The sequence below is a fragment of the Mchenga conophoros genome, linkage group LG2 (assembly GCF_057382185.1).
Source record: "Mchenga conophoros isolate Kocher_MC1m ecotype Shallow Benthic linkage group LG2, M_conophoros_male_GT1.1, whole genome shotgun sequence".
Lineage (NCBI taxonomy): Eukaryota > Metazoa > Chordata > Actinopteri > Cichliformes > Cichlidae > Mchenga > Mchenga conophoros.
Genome location: NC_140527.1, coordinates 10,925,103 through 10,941,623, shown reverse-complemented (window position 1 = coordinate 10,941,623; position 16,521 = coordinate 10,925,103). Strand labels below are relative to the sequence as shown.

General features: G+C 43.5%; 1 protein-coding gene across 1 annotated transcript in view; it reads right to left on the bottom strand.

Moving 5' to 3' along the window:
- mgat4b (alpha-1,3-mannosyl-glycoprotein 4-beta-N-acetylglucosaminyltransferase B) overlaps positions 1-16,521 on the bottom strand; it is a 117,897-nt gene continuing 101,376 nt past the window's right edge. Inside the window, exons 11-15 of the mRNA XM_085286244.1 lie at positions 13,223-13,416; positions 13,043-13,121; positions 8,927-9,014; positions 4,138-4,250; positions 1-2,983 (exon numbers count right to left, since the gene is read on the bottom strand). Of these exons, the coding sequence (XP_085142370.1) occupies positions 2,960-2,983; positions 4,138-4,250; positions 8,927-9,014; positions 13,043-13,121; positions 13,223-13,416 (498 nt within the window). The 3' untranslated portion in view covers positions 1-2,959. The remainder of the gene's footprint in view (positions 2,984-4,137; positions 4,251-8,926; positions 9,015-13,042; positions 13,122-13,222; positions 13,417-16,521) is intronic.

Here is a 16,521-nt window from a genome sequence, read left to right as displayed (position 1 = left end):
ACCACTTAAATTTCTGTCTTTATTACAATTCACAGATTGGATAGAAGTTTAAGCTCATTTAAATAGAGTTTATCTAAAGGATACAAAAGACACATACAAGATGATAGCAATGCATTCCAGTGCATCTTTCAAAGAAAATAAAAAAAAATAAAATCCTGGGATGTTTCCTGAAGCTAGAGTTAATTTAGCCTAATATCACTGATCAGCTGACTTCACATCTGAAAATCTGAACTAGTGACAGTTTGTACAGGAAAGAGAGACATCTTAATGCAGGAGAGTCTCGATAAACTGTTCCCGTGGTTCATTTACCTCCTTTACTTCACTTAGCCTGTTCCTGTGGATTTCTGTGAGCAGATTATAGACGTCAAAGCTACATCCTGTGGTGTTTCTGCATATTAGCAAGCCAATTTGTACTGTGTGAGCAGCTAGAATCAGAGAGGAATGTGATGCTATTCCTCTTGAAAAATTCCAGCAGCCGCTCTCCTCAGTGCCCAGATGTTTACAGACTGTTGTTCAAAGAAGAGGAGATGCTGCACAGAGGGAAATGTGGCCCTTTTTAGAGACGTGTTACCGCGTTTTCTGTGTTTTACTGTGAATAAAATACGGTTTCATGTTTCAGCTTCACTTCACTGTTGTTGTGTGTATTTGAAGACATACAAGCATACAATAATAATGGAAACAAATTAGAATTACTGGGTATGTTTTGTTGTTTCTTATGAGCGACTGCACTGAGTGCAAAGGCAGTGCACTTCAACACATCCACTGGAAGCTGCCCAGTATAACCGCAGCGTGACAGGCATCAAAGCAATAACCTTCGAGCCACACTCGCACTTCATAACATGGTTTAAAGCTCCCAGAAGTGCAGAAATAACGGGTGAAATTAAGTTAAAACAGCATTAAATGTTACAGAAGGAACAACACACTAAAACACTCTTTTGTCCTACATTTGTGTTTTAAAGGCAGATGACAGCACTTAGAACACCACATATTTACTCATTGTTAAACCACAGAACCACTAGAGAAGGAGAGAGCCTCCGGACGGCCCCTCGCTCTTCACTTTAGTCCAGTTCAAGACCTCAAAATGTCCAGAACCCAGGAGATTAATCAGAGCCCTGGCCATTATCCACCTCGAAAACCCAAGAACGTAAGTCCTTAAAAGTGATTCTGGAGTTTTAATAAACTTTGACAGGATGTTCATTTCGCTCTCGGTCTTTCAGAGAGGTAATGTGGCCCCTAAATCTGACAAATGTGCTCATAAATCAGTCGATCCAACATGAAGTCAATTAAATTCAGTCGGTCCAAAGTTAGACGCACAAAAGAAACAATGATAATGTCATGAATTACGTCACTTTAAGGCAGCTGTTCGGGGAACAGATTAAAATCTGCAAACGAGGGAACAATTTATCACAAACTTCTCTCCTGTAAGACGACACTGACACCGTCGCTCAGCGCGAGACAAAGAGCCGAAGGACGACGGCGTCTGCTCAGAAAAACTAAAAATCGACCTGTGGAGAAGACACAAGAAGGAAAAGTACCCAAGTGGTACAACAGAGTACATCAGAGTACTACAAAATACATCAGAGTACTGCAAAGTATCTCAGATTAGTCCATAATATCTCAGAGTCCCTCTGAGGGACGGTTCTCTGATTATTTTTCAATACTCTCTGCAGTACCCTGATTACCCCAGTGTTCTGAGGCACACTGTAGTAGTACTGCATAGTACTGTGGAATACCTCACAGTACTGCGAAGTATTTAAGAGTACTGCAGAGTAAGACCAATGCAGGGTAATCAGGGGACTGTTGAGTACTTCAAAGTACTGTGGAGTTTACCTCAAAGTATTAAAAAAAAACAAACCCTCAAAGTACTCCATGGTACCTCAGGAGACTGTGGAATACCTCAAAGCATTTTACAGTCTTCTGAGGAATTCAGAGTACTGTGGAATATTTTTGAGTACTCTAGACTATTTTAATGTAATTAGAGTACTGAATAACAGTCAAAGTGATGTGGAATATCTCAGGATACAGTGGCGTATTTCAGAGTACTAATGAGGAACCACAGAGTACCAAAGACTCTCAGAATACAATGGAGTATTGCAGAGTAATCAGAGTACTGCAAAACACAGAGGAATACCTCAGAGTACACTGGAGTATGTCAGAGTAATCAGAGTATTACACAGTAATCAGAGTACTGCATGGTACTGAGGAATACCTCAGAGCACAGTGGAGTACAGCAGAGTAATCAGAGTACTACATGGTACTGAGGAATGCCTCAGGGTACAGTGGTGTACTGCAGAGTAATCAGAGTAATCAGGACACAGAGCAGTCAGTGTGAAGGCCTCGGTAACTTAAAGATGTGGTCATGAACAGAAACTCGTCGGCGTCTTCGTCAGTAGTTTGAAACCACGATAATGGGAAGAAGGTCCGAGGCTGCAGCAGAGGATTCTGGGTATTTGTGGACGCTACATGTTGGGAGGCGGGGCCTGTTTGAAGTGACTCTGCTCTTTGTTAAGGCAAATTGAAGGAGGGGAAACGCCTGGAGCACACACATCACCACACGCAGCGAGTGGATGCACATACACGGGTACTGTGGGCGGGGCAGGAAGGTCCCGTCTGCAGACAGGAAGTCCCAAAGCAGCAGATCAATCATCAGAGGTGGCTCGCCGCTCTTGCCACAGCCTCCGTGATTACCAGTGTTTCAACATTGAGCTTACTGTATGTACACATAAATACAGGATGAGGAGTAATGACATCACTCCTCTGGGTGGAGACAGGTGAGCCCACCTGTCGCTGTGTCTCAGTCTCTGATCTGTTCAGTCCTGCAGCGCCGAGGTCCTGCCAGGCGGCGGCGCTGTGGCACCGCGGTGGGGATCTGGTGAGCGGGACGAGGCAGGACGGGAGCAGAGGAGCTTCCGGTCAGCTCGTCTGAACGCCGCTGAGGTAACTTCGAGGGGGCGGAGCTTTACTCGGCTTTCTTTATGAAGATCTGAGAGAGGAGAGACGGCCAAGGCGTGAGTCACAGAGAATCACTAAAATAATAACGAGACAAACCCGCCTGACCTGCTCAGCATCAGCTGCTTTGCACGATCACACAGGAAGTATGGTGGGGGTCCAAACCTGCCGCTTTTCACTTATATAGCCTATCTGACCCCTCGTAACTCCAAATACAGGGGATATTCAGAAGATATGATAGATTTATTAAAGTTTGAATAAACTTTAATGAGAGGAGCAGAAACAAGCGCGGTAACCTGGATGTTTGATCAGTTTCTGAAAAAGCAGGTGGCTGCTCAGAAAAAGTGAGAGCATTCATCACAAGCTGTGCCCAGTTTCACGTGTGGCCCTGCATCTATAAATCCAATCATTATCGAGACTGATGCGTCTGCAGCTTTGCTTCACAGCTGATGGGCGAGCTGCAGCACGGATTCAAGCTGTTTTTATTTTCAGCCACGCTCTAATTATCGTTCCATCTGGAGACTCACAGGTTGCTTTCCCGGTGTGTTGGCCGCATTACTACAGGAGAGCTTTCAGTTAATATTCACTGTGCTGTCATCGTTTGTGCGTGGATCTTATCTAAGCTCTGATAAGACATGACAACTGTCGGCCTAATAGTCAACTTTACTGCAGTCTGTCACTAACTGGAGCTACTGTAGCTGATTCAGGGCACAGCTCTGCTTCCTGAACTATCAGTCCAATGAAATAAAATACAATAAATTTTTTTTTTTTTTTTAAAGAAATCTTTCAGAAAACCTGCTGGACACTGACATCAGTGGTACCAACTTTCTGTCTCTTTCTGGTGAATATACCTGAAATTAGTTCTTAGATTGGGCACTGGGACCACATTCACTGAAAAGGACTTAATATACTGGACCAGTTTGTACAGACAGAGTAAAGAAAGGATTACAGAATACTTTATTTATTTATTTATTTAACCTTTATTTAACCAGGAATGTCCCCTTGAGATCAAAGACCTCTTTTTCAAGGGAGTCCTGGCCAAGAGGCAGCACATTATACCCCGGAGACTTCAGAATCCTCTCCAAGGACTTCTTCTGTCAATACTCAGCAGTAAGTGTGGATAAATGTCTCAACAGAACACTGTCTTTTGGTTAGTTTTAGTTTGATTTAACTCTGAGGCGATCTCACCTCGCTGAGGATCACCCAGACTGGTGAGTCCGTGATCACTGAGAGACGCATGGCCTCCAGGGGCCCGAAGCTGGGGTCCACCTCCCCCTCTGCGATGCCATTATGGAACGTTCCTGGAAAAGATGAAGATCAACAGGCTCAATAACCTGACAGGAGAAGTGAGGATGGTTTCAAACAGAAGTGCACTGTGACAGCTTTTTAAATTTACAGAGATTTCTACTGTCATTTTATTTAATCTGCCAGCGACCAAAGTAAACACAAGGCAGTTAATGGTGCAGCATCCTCTTTGCGATCTATTTCATCCATTTAAATACAGCAGCCTGCAACCACATGCCAACTGCTCAAGGGATACACATTTTTCCCCGGTGACCTCCCTGCCTAGGTTTTCTAAAGTCTTGTTCTTTGCTGTTTCCTGTTATTTTGGACATGTCACTTTGGTGATTTTACTTCCTGTGTTGTCCCTCTGTTATGACTGTCTGCTCTGCCCTCATTGGCTTCACCTTATTATCCTGGACCCTGCACTATGAAATGAGATCCACATATCCACAGTATTTTTCTTTTATCTGGATTCATTTACTCTAACATCAGTAATCAGGATAAATGGTCACATGAACATGGCAAGTTAATCCACGGTTTCACTCATAGTTATAGATAAATGTACTGACAGCAGACAACTAAGTATTTCCAAACAATAACAATAATAGCAGATAAAAACATAATAAATGGTTTAGTCCATGTGTAACTTTTATATAAGTTCAAATAGCTGCTCTGTTTTAAGATGAGACATTAAATCTTATACAACAATAAAATGACTGTAGAGTTGTTTGGAGGGAATAAAGTTACTGATCATCAGGGAAATGCGAATACAACAGAGCTGTACTCATTTTACATTTAAAGCCCACTTTGATCTTAAAACCCAGACCTAACCCAAAAGTTACCCGGGTCAGAGGAACACATACTTCTGTTCTTCATTATGTACTTTCAGTCTTTGTCAGGCTTCTTCTTCACTTGATTTGGGTGTGCTTTATTCTGTTTTGTCTTTCTGTACCCTTGAATAGAATAAAACTCACTTTTTGTTTTGGTCACTAATTTTTGTGCCTGTGTTTGGCTCCTGCATGACAAAGAACATGCTTCACAAAAATACTGGCAGTGGGCAGTGCTCACCTCCAGCCTCATAGTACATGCACCTGTGGTATAAATGTGGTATAACTCCTTTTTGAGATATTGCGCCTGAAAGCTTTTCACTGAGATTTTACTAGAAACACCTATAGTATAGACTTTAAAATCCTACATTGCCTCGCTCTGAAGTTATTGTGTTCACAAATTGTTCACACAATTGCATCACCCCGCCCAGCCGCCCTGGTGGGACGAAAATACCCCAAGATTTTCACACTGAGGGGTAAAAACTGACCTCTTGATGTACCTACTTTTGGCTCAGATAAAACATCTTATCTTTAACGAAGGTTTATTTGAATCTTTAACCTGCTTTTTTAGCATTTTAAAAGGGATTTTGAAGTAATTAAGGGATTGTTATGCTTTCTGTGCAGATTTACAGGGTTATTAAGACCCATTACGTGTTCCCACCATCCATTTATTGACCCCTGTGGTTCCAGCTTTCTCTGAGCCTGACTACCAGGAAAAAAGCCTCAGTCTCCATCAGACCCTCTCTGGCGTCCTGCCGGTATCGGGTCTTCCAGCAGAGGTTGGTTTCAGGGCAACTGAACCTCAACAGAGCAATAATCCCTCAGAGGATTTATTTACTAGGATTATCATGCTGGCAGTGATGCTTCCAGGTAGCGACTGTAATCCTGACAGAGAACAGCATCTGGGGAGCATGTTATTGTTTATCACAGGGAATTATCTGATATTATTGTGGGTATTATGGTTTTCACTCAGTATCCAGACTCGTGTATACGGCTGTCTGAGAGCTGTCCCCAGAAACACAGATCACACAAAGGCTCAGAACATAGAGAATAAAAAATAATCAGACGGCAGTTCTTGGGCTGACATGGGAGCTTTCTTTTTGTTTCTCCTACAATAAACGCCGACAGAGGCGGGAAACAAATCTTTTAAGAGGATGACATTTTACACTTTCAGGCAACAAACAGCAGACTTCAGGTCCACTTCAAGTCTAGATTAAAGCACAGGAAGCAGAAAGGAGGACGAATAGAAATACTCGGGTATGAATTCTCCAGAATTCTTGAGCTTGATTAAATGAACTGAACCAAAGTCCATCCCAATTGTCTGATGGGTGATTACATTTTTAACTGAAACAATGCGAGCCTCGTGGTGGTGCTAGAGGAAAAGTGAAAACATCCAAGTTCCCATGCTTCCCCCTCAGGACTGATCTCTTTGTGAAGGAATTTTCCACAAAAATTCAAAGCGTGTTTAAGATGCCGAGCTTCTCAAAAATAAATTTATACAAAAGAAAGTTTGAAGCGCCTAAAAGTTTCTGTAAACTTTTGATTTCTGTGGAAGTGACGGGAACATTGACCTTTCCAGGACAGAACCACGTGTTTGGGCTCTTTCAGGCTCGATGCTGGGACATGACAGACTGGAGGAGGAACCTGAACTTCACTGAAATGAAGTTCCCTCCTTTCTGTAGCCCACCCTCCTTCAAACATGCCGTTTAGTCCTGACTCTCTCAGACGGTTAATTCTCACACAGAAGATCTCACACACTGAAATTGGATGCAGGTCTCCTGAAGGCAGCACGATGAAATGAATAGAGTGAAGGAGCGCGGCTGGATCGATCCGCCGACTCATCTGAAAAATTGATGAAGGGGATAAAGAGCTGCTGGTAATTTATGATGTCAGCCCACACTGGCGCTCCTTCCACCTGCTGTAGGCCAGTATCTTCTTTCCCTCTGAAGTCCTGATTCCTTCAGGTGGATTCAAACATGCACAAAACAACGTCTTTCATGCAAATAATGAGAAAGACAAAAAGACGACTGTGGTCCAGAATAATCTAAAAGAGTAGATGAGCTAAATAGGCCAGAAGCTTCAATGTTTGCATTCATATAATAGAAACTGACCAAGGATGCTCGGTGCTCCCGATGCAAAGAACAAATGAGCAGATTAATTTTGTTCTGTTGGTTTTATTTCAGTTTTTATTTATTTTAAGTCAAATAACTTCACACAGCATGTCAGGGCACCTTAATTTATTTACTGAAGGTTCCAGTTAATCCTGCTGAAATCAGCCCAGCTGGAGAAAAAACAAATTCCAGTAATGAAAAGATAAATCTGACAGTCTGCCAATGTGTGTGAAACCCCGAGGCTACACTGAAAATCCAACCTGTGACATGAAATCTATTCCCGGCGAGTTTATTGATCGATTGACTGAACGCACCTACGCACAGTCTCTAACTTTTTCTGCTTATTCTTTCATCTGCTCATTTTTACTTATAAATAAAGTTTACATTTTTACGAGCATCATCCTGCAAGGCCGGATTTCTACCAGATGGAAAGCGGACTGATGTAAGATCTCAGCACGATACCTGCCTCTTTACCTTCTCACATCCACAGCGGAACCAAGTTTTGGCCTTCAGCCTGTCAGTTTTTACAATCTAATGCAAAGTTTTCATAACAAAAGTTGTTGTTCAGCTCTTAAAGTTTGGAAAACACCAAACCTGTCAGGCTGCGTGCTGGTTAAAGATGTGCAGAACATCACTGTTAAATTATTCAATATACAAAAATAAAGGAGGAGAAGTTTGTGGGTTTTCGCCTTGTGAATCACGAAACCTCCACGAGCTGAAAAAATACACCAAATAAAAGCGCAGCGCCAAAGCCCGCAGTTCCTCTACTGTCCACCAGAGGCTCCAGCAGTCAGCCAGACCCCATAGACCACCATGTTAAAACTTTACAGCAGAAATAAACATGTTTAGAGCTTCATACAAAAATGGTTTTGGTCTCTGTAGATAATTTAATCCTTCAAAGCAACGGTACAGTTATAAGTCACCTGTTAAAATATTATATAGGGTTAAATTATTATGCTTTGTTAGGGGTGTGGCTTCTTTGACTGAAAGGTGGATGGAGACACAGGTGACTGTAGCTGCTAGCTGTCACCTCAGATCACTGGAGTCCCTGAAGTGGACCTCTTTGTGCTGTTGGAGCATCTTTAATAACATCATCTGACCAATAATATGGCTGCTGTGAGATTACTGTACTAACTGACTGTCTGAGATTCCAGTTTTTTTTTTAAATTTATTTTATTTGGATGTGACTGAGCGCTAATTATCAGATGTGTCCGTGTGTGTGATATGCCCACAGGATTTAAAATGGAAAGACTACAAAGCAGCGAGTGAACAGTCTATGGTCACAAACACAGATCATTCCTGAGAAAACAACTCAAAATATAATCAAAAATCAAATTAATGTGACTTTTTAGCGCACAGGGCTCAGATATTTGAAAGATCAGCTGTTCCAAGGTGCTTTCTTTACAATAATCCTTGCTGGGAGGTGAAATATTCAGCACTGAGCTCTGCTGATTGGCAGTTTTGTGGAGCTGCTTACAAGTACAGGTTCTTAAAATGGAGAACAGCCGAACTCGATCAGCTGTAAAGACTGCGTGTCGAAGTTCACTCCACAGCTCAGGAAGATAAAAGAGTAAAAGGAGCGTTTTCCCTCCCTGCAGATGTAAACTGTGACAGCTCATGTGCAGGGAAAGAGCTCATTACAGCTCCTCAAATGCAGCAGTCAGTCGCACGTCCTCAGCTGCTGCTACACCCATCACTTTATGATGATCGAGGAAACTGCACACAGCTGTCTGCTGTCTGTGTGCCATCACTCACCGATTCTGATGAAGCCGTCCTCGGTCCGGTGGTACTTTGGCGTTTTCTCCTTCCCTTCTATCAAGGCCTCTTTCTCTGCCTGGATATTCTGGAAGCAAACGAAACACCAGCCGATCAGTTAATCAATTAGATTATTTGACTCTGTGTTTGTATCGTTAGTGTGTCAGAAAGAAAACGCCTCATCATTCAATTAGAAATCTAATCTAAGGCCATTCATTGAAAGCTGGAGAGTCTCAATTATAGTTATAATAAGGAGAAAACTCATTTTTATCATGGATCAGTTACATGTGCAATAAAAGCAATAAAAAAAACCCAGCTCCTCTCCTCCAGCTATGTTTAACTTTTCTATTTAGATTCAGAACTTGTGTTTTCTGCAGCTTTGGGCTCATTTTACACACTAAAAGTTTAATAACTTCTCATATAATGGGGAAGGGATAGCTCAGTAGGTAGAGTGGTGGCCCCGTGACCGGAAGGTCGGGGGTTGAATCCACTGAACGGCTACCCTGAGGTACCTCTGAACAATCCCTACAAACTGCTCCCCAGGCGCCCAATGGCTGCCCACTGCTTCACTGAGTGAATGGGTTAAATGCAGAGAGGAATTTCCCCACAGGGATCAATAGAGTATACATTATTATTATTATTATTATTATGAATACAACAGCACCACGGTTAAAGCATCACACTATACTTGTAACATTAAATCAGGATTTTACTTGAAATAATGCAACACTGAGTACCCTTTTCTGAAAAACTTTCACTTTTTTCAGAACCTCATTTACCTCCTTAAACAATCAAAGCACTGTGGGGTGCATGTGACACACCTCAGGTCAACTGGATTTGTTTAACTTTAAAAAAAACTACCAAAACTCTCCATTCTGACAGGAATAACAAAGCAAGGGTGTCACACATCCCTGAGGATAGCTGGTTTCCTCGTTCCTGGTAAAAAGCACAGTTAAATTCTAAGGTATTATGCAGAAGGGTTTCCAGGAGAAAGTCTTTTCTCTGTAAAAAGAAATTGCAGCACGGTTTAGATTTGCAAAGCTGCTTCTGAATAAACAACAAGACTTCTGGAAATCTGTCCCACAGCTAAAGCTCAGACCAAACTGGGTCATTAACAGGACAATGATCCAGAGCAGCGCAGCAAATCTGCAACGGTCCACTCAGAGTCCAGATCTCAACCGACTGAGATGTTGTGATGGGACCTTCAGAGACCTGTGCATGAATGAATACCGCAAACCTCAATGAACTGAAGTAACGCAGTATAGTGAGAAACTTATAGAGTCACACAGAAAATGATTGTTTCAGGTTACTGGAAGGACGTTCTGCTGAATCACAGGATCTGTCTGAAGAAGCAACAAGAACGGAAACACAAACGCGAGTCGTTGACGAGACACAGGCGGAAACACTCAGAAGACAGACAGGAAATTTGTGGGAGCCAAGTTAAGATAGTTCATATGTTTTAGTATTTATATTTCGCTGTTGTTAAGCTTGTTTGTGTAATTAATAATTTAGGAAGTAAATGCATGTTTATGGTGGAACTAAAATTATTTTATTGCTGTGTTGGTTTGGTTACGTAGTACCATGAATACATGTGCCTTAAAGACTCGTGTTTATAGTAAAATCCGGGCATCACGGATGTATGCAAATTAGCGCATGCGGTGCGGGAGGGGGGAGAGAGAAAAAGAGTTAATACGGCATAAACTATACGCGGCAGCAGGGTAGAACAGAGCCACACGGTTTTCCTACCGTAGTAGGTTATTTTGTTGAGGATAAGTTAAACCTGACCACTCCTGTAAGATGCAAACTGTGAAATAAATTTTTTGTTACATCTTTTCACATCAGAGTCCCGTGGAGTTCTTTTTCCTCTTCAAACTGACGTACGCGAGTGAAGCACGGGAAAACTGGTCTCACGGCTTATACAAAATGAATGTATAGGCGACACAAGAAAGAGCAACATTAGGAATTAAAGAGGATATTTTTTTAAAAACTGCACAGCTAAACTGAGACTGCAGTGCCGTTTGTGTCGCTGTTAGTGAAATACGACTGTGTATCTGATCAGCACTGCCACCGAAAGCCCGAACGCATCACCCCTCTGCACTTTATACATGTGTTTCACACCTGTTACCATGGTGATCTAGCCAGGTAAAAGAAGCTAAAGGGAGATCCACCAGTGAAAACTCTGACTTTAAGCTGCTCACTCATTAACATTGCTGCTGTTTCTCGTGCTTCCTGTGCCGGAGTAACAGTACTCATAAAGGCTCTGGAGCTTTCCCATGTGCGCACACACCTGCACTGTTTCCTGTCCTCGCACAGACTGAGACGCTGTCCCGGCTGCTGATCAACTTCTGAATGGAGACGCTGCCTAAAGACGCACTCTGACATTTAAACCAACATCATTTTACCTGCTCTCAGCTGTCACAGCGATTATTCACACCTACAGCCTCAAAAAATCCAAACAATACCGCCAGTTCAACATAACGGTTTAAATGATCACATTACATACATATTAATATGATAATTCAATGACCTTTTCACCTAAAATTAATTCTTTTCAGCTCACCTCCATCATCCTCTTATCAGAACAGCTCAATTACTGACGGCTCCACTGACACATTCACATCATGTTTGAATCACAAATGAAAAAAGAGATAAGTGTGAATGAGAGGGAGGCAGGTGAGTGTAAATACGTGGGGTCAACCATCCAAACCATGAGAGGTGAAGAAAAGAAGGGGGTGGAACGGGTGGAGATGAGCATATACGGATATACTGATGGAGCTGCCAGGTAGGGGGACCTCAGAAAGGATGTTGTGAAGGAGGTCATGCAGAGGGTTGGTGTGACAGAGGGGGATGCTGGGATAGGAGGAGATGGAGGCAGAAGAAGACTGATCATTTTTGGACTCTTCTCAGGCGATGATCTGATGATAAAACTCGACTGCAGGTTTTCTGTGCGTTACTAACTCGATACACAGAAAAGCCGAAGCCCTTTGATGCCTTTACAACAACAGACATATGAGCTTCATATGAACTAAACCGATTTAACTCCACAAACCACACTTTGACATGTTTCGGCCCCGGGAGCAGCCGCAGCATGGACGATGAAATTTCTAACAAATTTAGCATTAATCGTGTTTTGTGCAGCCACGTTTTCTGGCGTGTACCTGCAGTTTTTAGGGCCATCATCCAGTCCCACCCCCTCCTTCTCCTCCTCCCTTCCTGCTCTTGGTCAGCATTACTGCAGCAACCGCCTCCCTCCTCCAGCTCTGGTCTGCACGTGTCTGTGTGCTCAGCTTCCTGTAAGCGCGTACCGATTCTTCTCCTCGTTTTATCTCTCCTGTTGATCTCGGTAGGAGCTCCTCTTCCTCTCAGCCCACCTCTCTCTGCCCCGCTGAGGCTCTCGGCTTCATTCAGCCTTTGTTTTACAGTCGACCACAAACAGAAAGTGGCAGTGATCCATCACTCTGCCTCCTTTTCCACACACCACAAACTGAATCTGTTCTCACTTATAGCAGGCACTCATGGCAGAGTCCGATATGGTCTCCTGCTATAGATGGAAATTAATCTCTCGGTTAGGGGCTTCCTGGATTACTCCGGTTTGTTTCAGCCTGCCTGCCTCGTCCTTGATGTTTCTAAAGGCTATGTTAACTTTGCACTCTCATCCTTTGCTGTCATTGTGATGGATACTGGGTCAAAAAGCAGAAATTTCACTCATCTATCCATTAAATGAAAACCTCATCCAATTCAGTGCAGGAGCCTATCCCGGCCGTCACAGGCTAACAGAGACAAAGACCAAATTAAACTGAACCTCACGCATGTCTTTGAACTGTGCTGGAGGAAGCACATGGAGAACAACCTCCTCACAGAAAGGCCTTAGCCTGGATTCAAACCCTGGACCTTCTCGAGGAGAGGTGATGCTGCTAGCCACCACACGAGTGGGCGAAGATTGTTCTCAGTTGACCCTCTGCTGGACCGCACCGAAATGATCTTTTAAGAAAGTAAGCACATCTAAAAGATTTTAAACTTCTATACTTTTACCCAAAACAGCTAGCAAAGAAGCATGTGGACACTTTAAGGCTTCCCAGGATGCCCCACCCATTAAAACTGTATCTGAACACTCACATCGAAAGGCAGAACTTCCACCGACGTGTTGAAAAGTTTGTCTCCTGGATGTTCGATGTTTCCGCTCCGGAAGAAAAACCTGAGAGAAAGAGAGAGAGGTGATATTTCAGTAAGAGGAGCAGGGACGGAGGGAAGACTCTAACCTGTGGTACTCCCCCTATCCCGTCCTTCGTTACTGACCTTTCGATGCGAACAGGTGTGAAGAATCGTATCCGTATGAAATCCCCCGCCACCGGGGTGAAGGCCCAGAAGAAGTCCTCACCCAAGTAGGCCTTCTCCAGGGTGAAGTGCTGGTAGGTCTTCAGACTGGTCGTCACCTCCGCCAGCGGGTTGGCGTGACCCTTATGGAGAGTCTGTTTCCCAAAGTCCTTATCCTAAAAAATCCCCCAAACAAACAGACATCACATGACTAAATCATTTCTTCAGTCTGAAGTCACGCCTTGCTGGATGCTTCTGCAGCTGCACGTCTGAATCACTGCACAGCTGACGCCACTGTGCAGTGACCAGAAGATAATTCGAACCGCTGGTATCATCGCCAGACGCGCTCGCTGTCCTTGATGACTAATCCACTTTCGCTTCAGTGCAGAAACCCTTCCGAAGAGCAACAGAAGCATGATGTCATGCTATTCTGGTGCACTTACAGAGACTTTTCGTATTCTGGATATCATTCAACAGCAGCACTGAGTGACCACGCACCGACCTCTGAACCTAAACTCATAACGCAAGACTGCCGCCAACAAAACGAGAATGTGATAGGATTTTAACTGCACAGACACAAACAGCAAGAAAACAGACTCAGTCCATCAGGATCTAATTCAATCCGAAGCCTTTATTAGATCACAATATGCTGTAAAAATCCAGCCATGCCACTCTGCTACCATACCACCTCGTCGTGGATGAAACATGAAATATTCACAAAACCTTTTCCACCTTTAGATTATTAATGAGAGCATTTCCCTAGTAGAAATAATAAGATTCATCTAATGAAGAAGAATAAACACCTCTGTTAGTTTTGGAGTTTAAAGAATGAAGGCGACAAAGCAGTTAAACCTGCATTCTCATCAAATGATGTGGCATCCTTTCACTAACACCTTGCCGAGCCCATATCAGTACAGATATGATATTCTTCCTCATAGTTTTACAAAGGCATCACGTCAGCGTGGATACAGCGTCTATGTCGTTGATGCAGTTTGTTAACAGAATAAGTTCAGTGTGAGCAGGCACCGTGTCTGTTATGCTTCTACACTCCAATAACGTTACTCTCTGTGATAAACATGCACTGGGAGGCACAGCGCCCTTTGTGGTCAACATTTCATTACCAAATATTTGTGTTACAGGTGAAATGACAGCAGCAGCTGCAGTTCTGACTCCTGTCAGCAGTGGCGGTCCTAGCCCGTTTGGCGCCCTGGGCGAACACTCCCTCTAATTGTTATTGATCCCTTTACCCCTGGTCCTAAAGAGTATATTTATTTATTTTCTTACCTTTCTTATACTTATTGTTTGTTTACTTGCACTGCTGTAACTGGAGCCTCGTCCTCTCGTCTCTCTATATACTGGACCTATATAGCGGAGATGACAAAGTTTACTTTGACTTCAGCAGCGAGCACAGAGGGCTCTCACGGTCACTTTTCACGTATAGAATTTCGAAAAAACATTGGTGCAAATTATAAGTCTGTATCATAATGTCTGGCGTTTTCGTGTTTGGTGGTTTGTTTTTATTTTGCCAGTTGGTTATTAGATGCTGCTCCAGCCAGCCAGAGAACCCCCGCTGCCCCGCCCTCTCCTCTCTGTGTCGCAAGCACAGTGTTGGGAAGGTTACTTTTAAAATGTATTCCACTACAGATTACAGAATACATGCCCCAAAATGTATTTTGTAACGTATTCCGTTACGTTACTCAATGAGAGTAACGCATTCTGAATACTTTGGATTATTTAATATATTATCATGCTGTTTACAACTACATGAATGTACTATTGCTGTGTGATTTATTACGATTACTGAAGGTCCGCGGCTCCCAGCTGTGGTAAAGGGACCTCTGGCTAATAGTCGGTCCCGTGTCGGCTTGTAGCCGAAAACTAGCTTTACTTTGTTGTCTGGGTCAAGTTTGCTAGTGAGAGACAGAGAGAGGTGTTGAAAGGCTGCTCCAACGGAGCTTATTATTTCGGAGAAAAACACAAACAATGTGTACAGTCGAGTCTTAATAGCTTACTTACAACTGGGCTCGTCAGGCACTCTTCTTGGCTGCAGTGGTTATTATTATATTTACATGCTTCCAGCTCCCGTTTCTGTTCGATGACAACTTGTACTTTTCCACTTTTCTCCCTCCTCACGCTCACAGACACATAACGGGTATGGCGGTCCATTCTCCCTGCAGCACGGGCTACACTGCCCATGAGGCTACGTTCTTTAGGGCTATGCCTGTAGCATTCTGCCTATTAGCTTAGCACAACAACAACAACAATAAAAAGGCGCTCTCTCACCAAGGAAACACAGAGAGAGAGCGTCAACCTGTAACCATGGCAACCGTAACGCTGCTGCCTGGAACAACAAAACAACAGCACAAGCAAAACCCAAACAGTCCTGACCCCTGACAATACGAAACAGGAAAATACCGCTGTGTAATCCATTTATTTCAACAAAGTAACTGTAGTGGAATACAGTTACTCATATTTTGTATTTTGTAACGGCGGTACGTGTGTTCCGTTACTCCCCAACACTGCGCAAGCAGCCGGCGCACGTCGCAAACGGAGGGCGCCCTTACTCCCAGCAAATGGGCGATAGAAAACCGATCGGTGCTTATGCCATTCCCACTATGCGCTGGCATGACTTGGGGCCGCATGAGTATGAGCGTGTTTTTTTTTGCCGATGCCCGTGATGCCGCCCCGGGCGATTGCCGCCCGTATCAAAAACCGCTACTGCCTGTCGGGATCAGTAATGAGGAACAGGCAGGCAGAGCAACTGCTCCTCAGGTTTGCACAACTTTGTAAATCCTGCTGGTCACCTTCACAAAGCTGGAACAGGTGTGATCTGCTTTTTTAATGTTACCTGCAGGGGAGCATTGGCGTTGTCCAGGTCCTTCATCCTTAGCTGCCACAGTAACCACTGTAATGTCACTCAGTACTTTGTCGATCATACCTCAATGTCACCGTTTTTACCACCACCATGTTGAGTTTGTAGAACCAGAAGTGGTGCTAAGCTATCAGCTAATCCAGCTAACCTGGTTAGGAAGCTCTCCACATCCACAGTCACATATTTCTAATTAGCTAATTAGCAGTCAGTAGCATCCAAATAAAATCCTAAAACTGGAGCGTAGACTTCTCGGACAGTCTGTTACTACAATAACCTCACAGCATCCATATTGGTCAGATAATGTTTTTTTAAAAGGCTCCAACAGCACAAACAGACGCCAAGTTCAGGGGCAACGATTAGCTGAGGTATAAGCTAGCAGACAGCTAGCAGCTACAGCCGCCAACAGAGG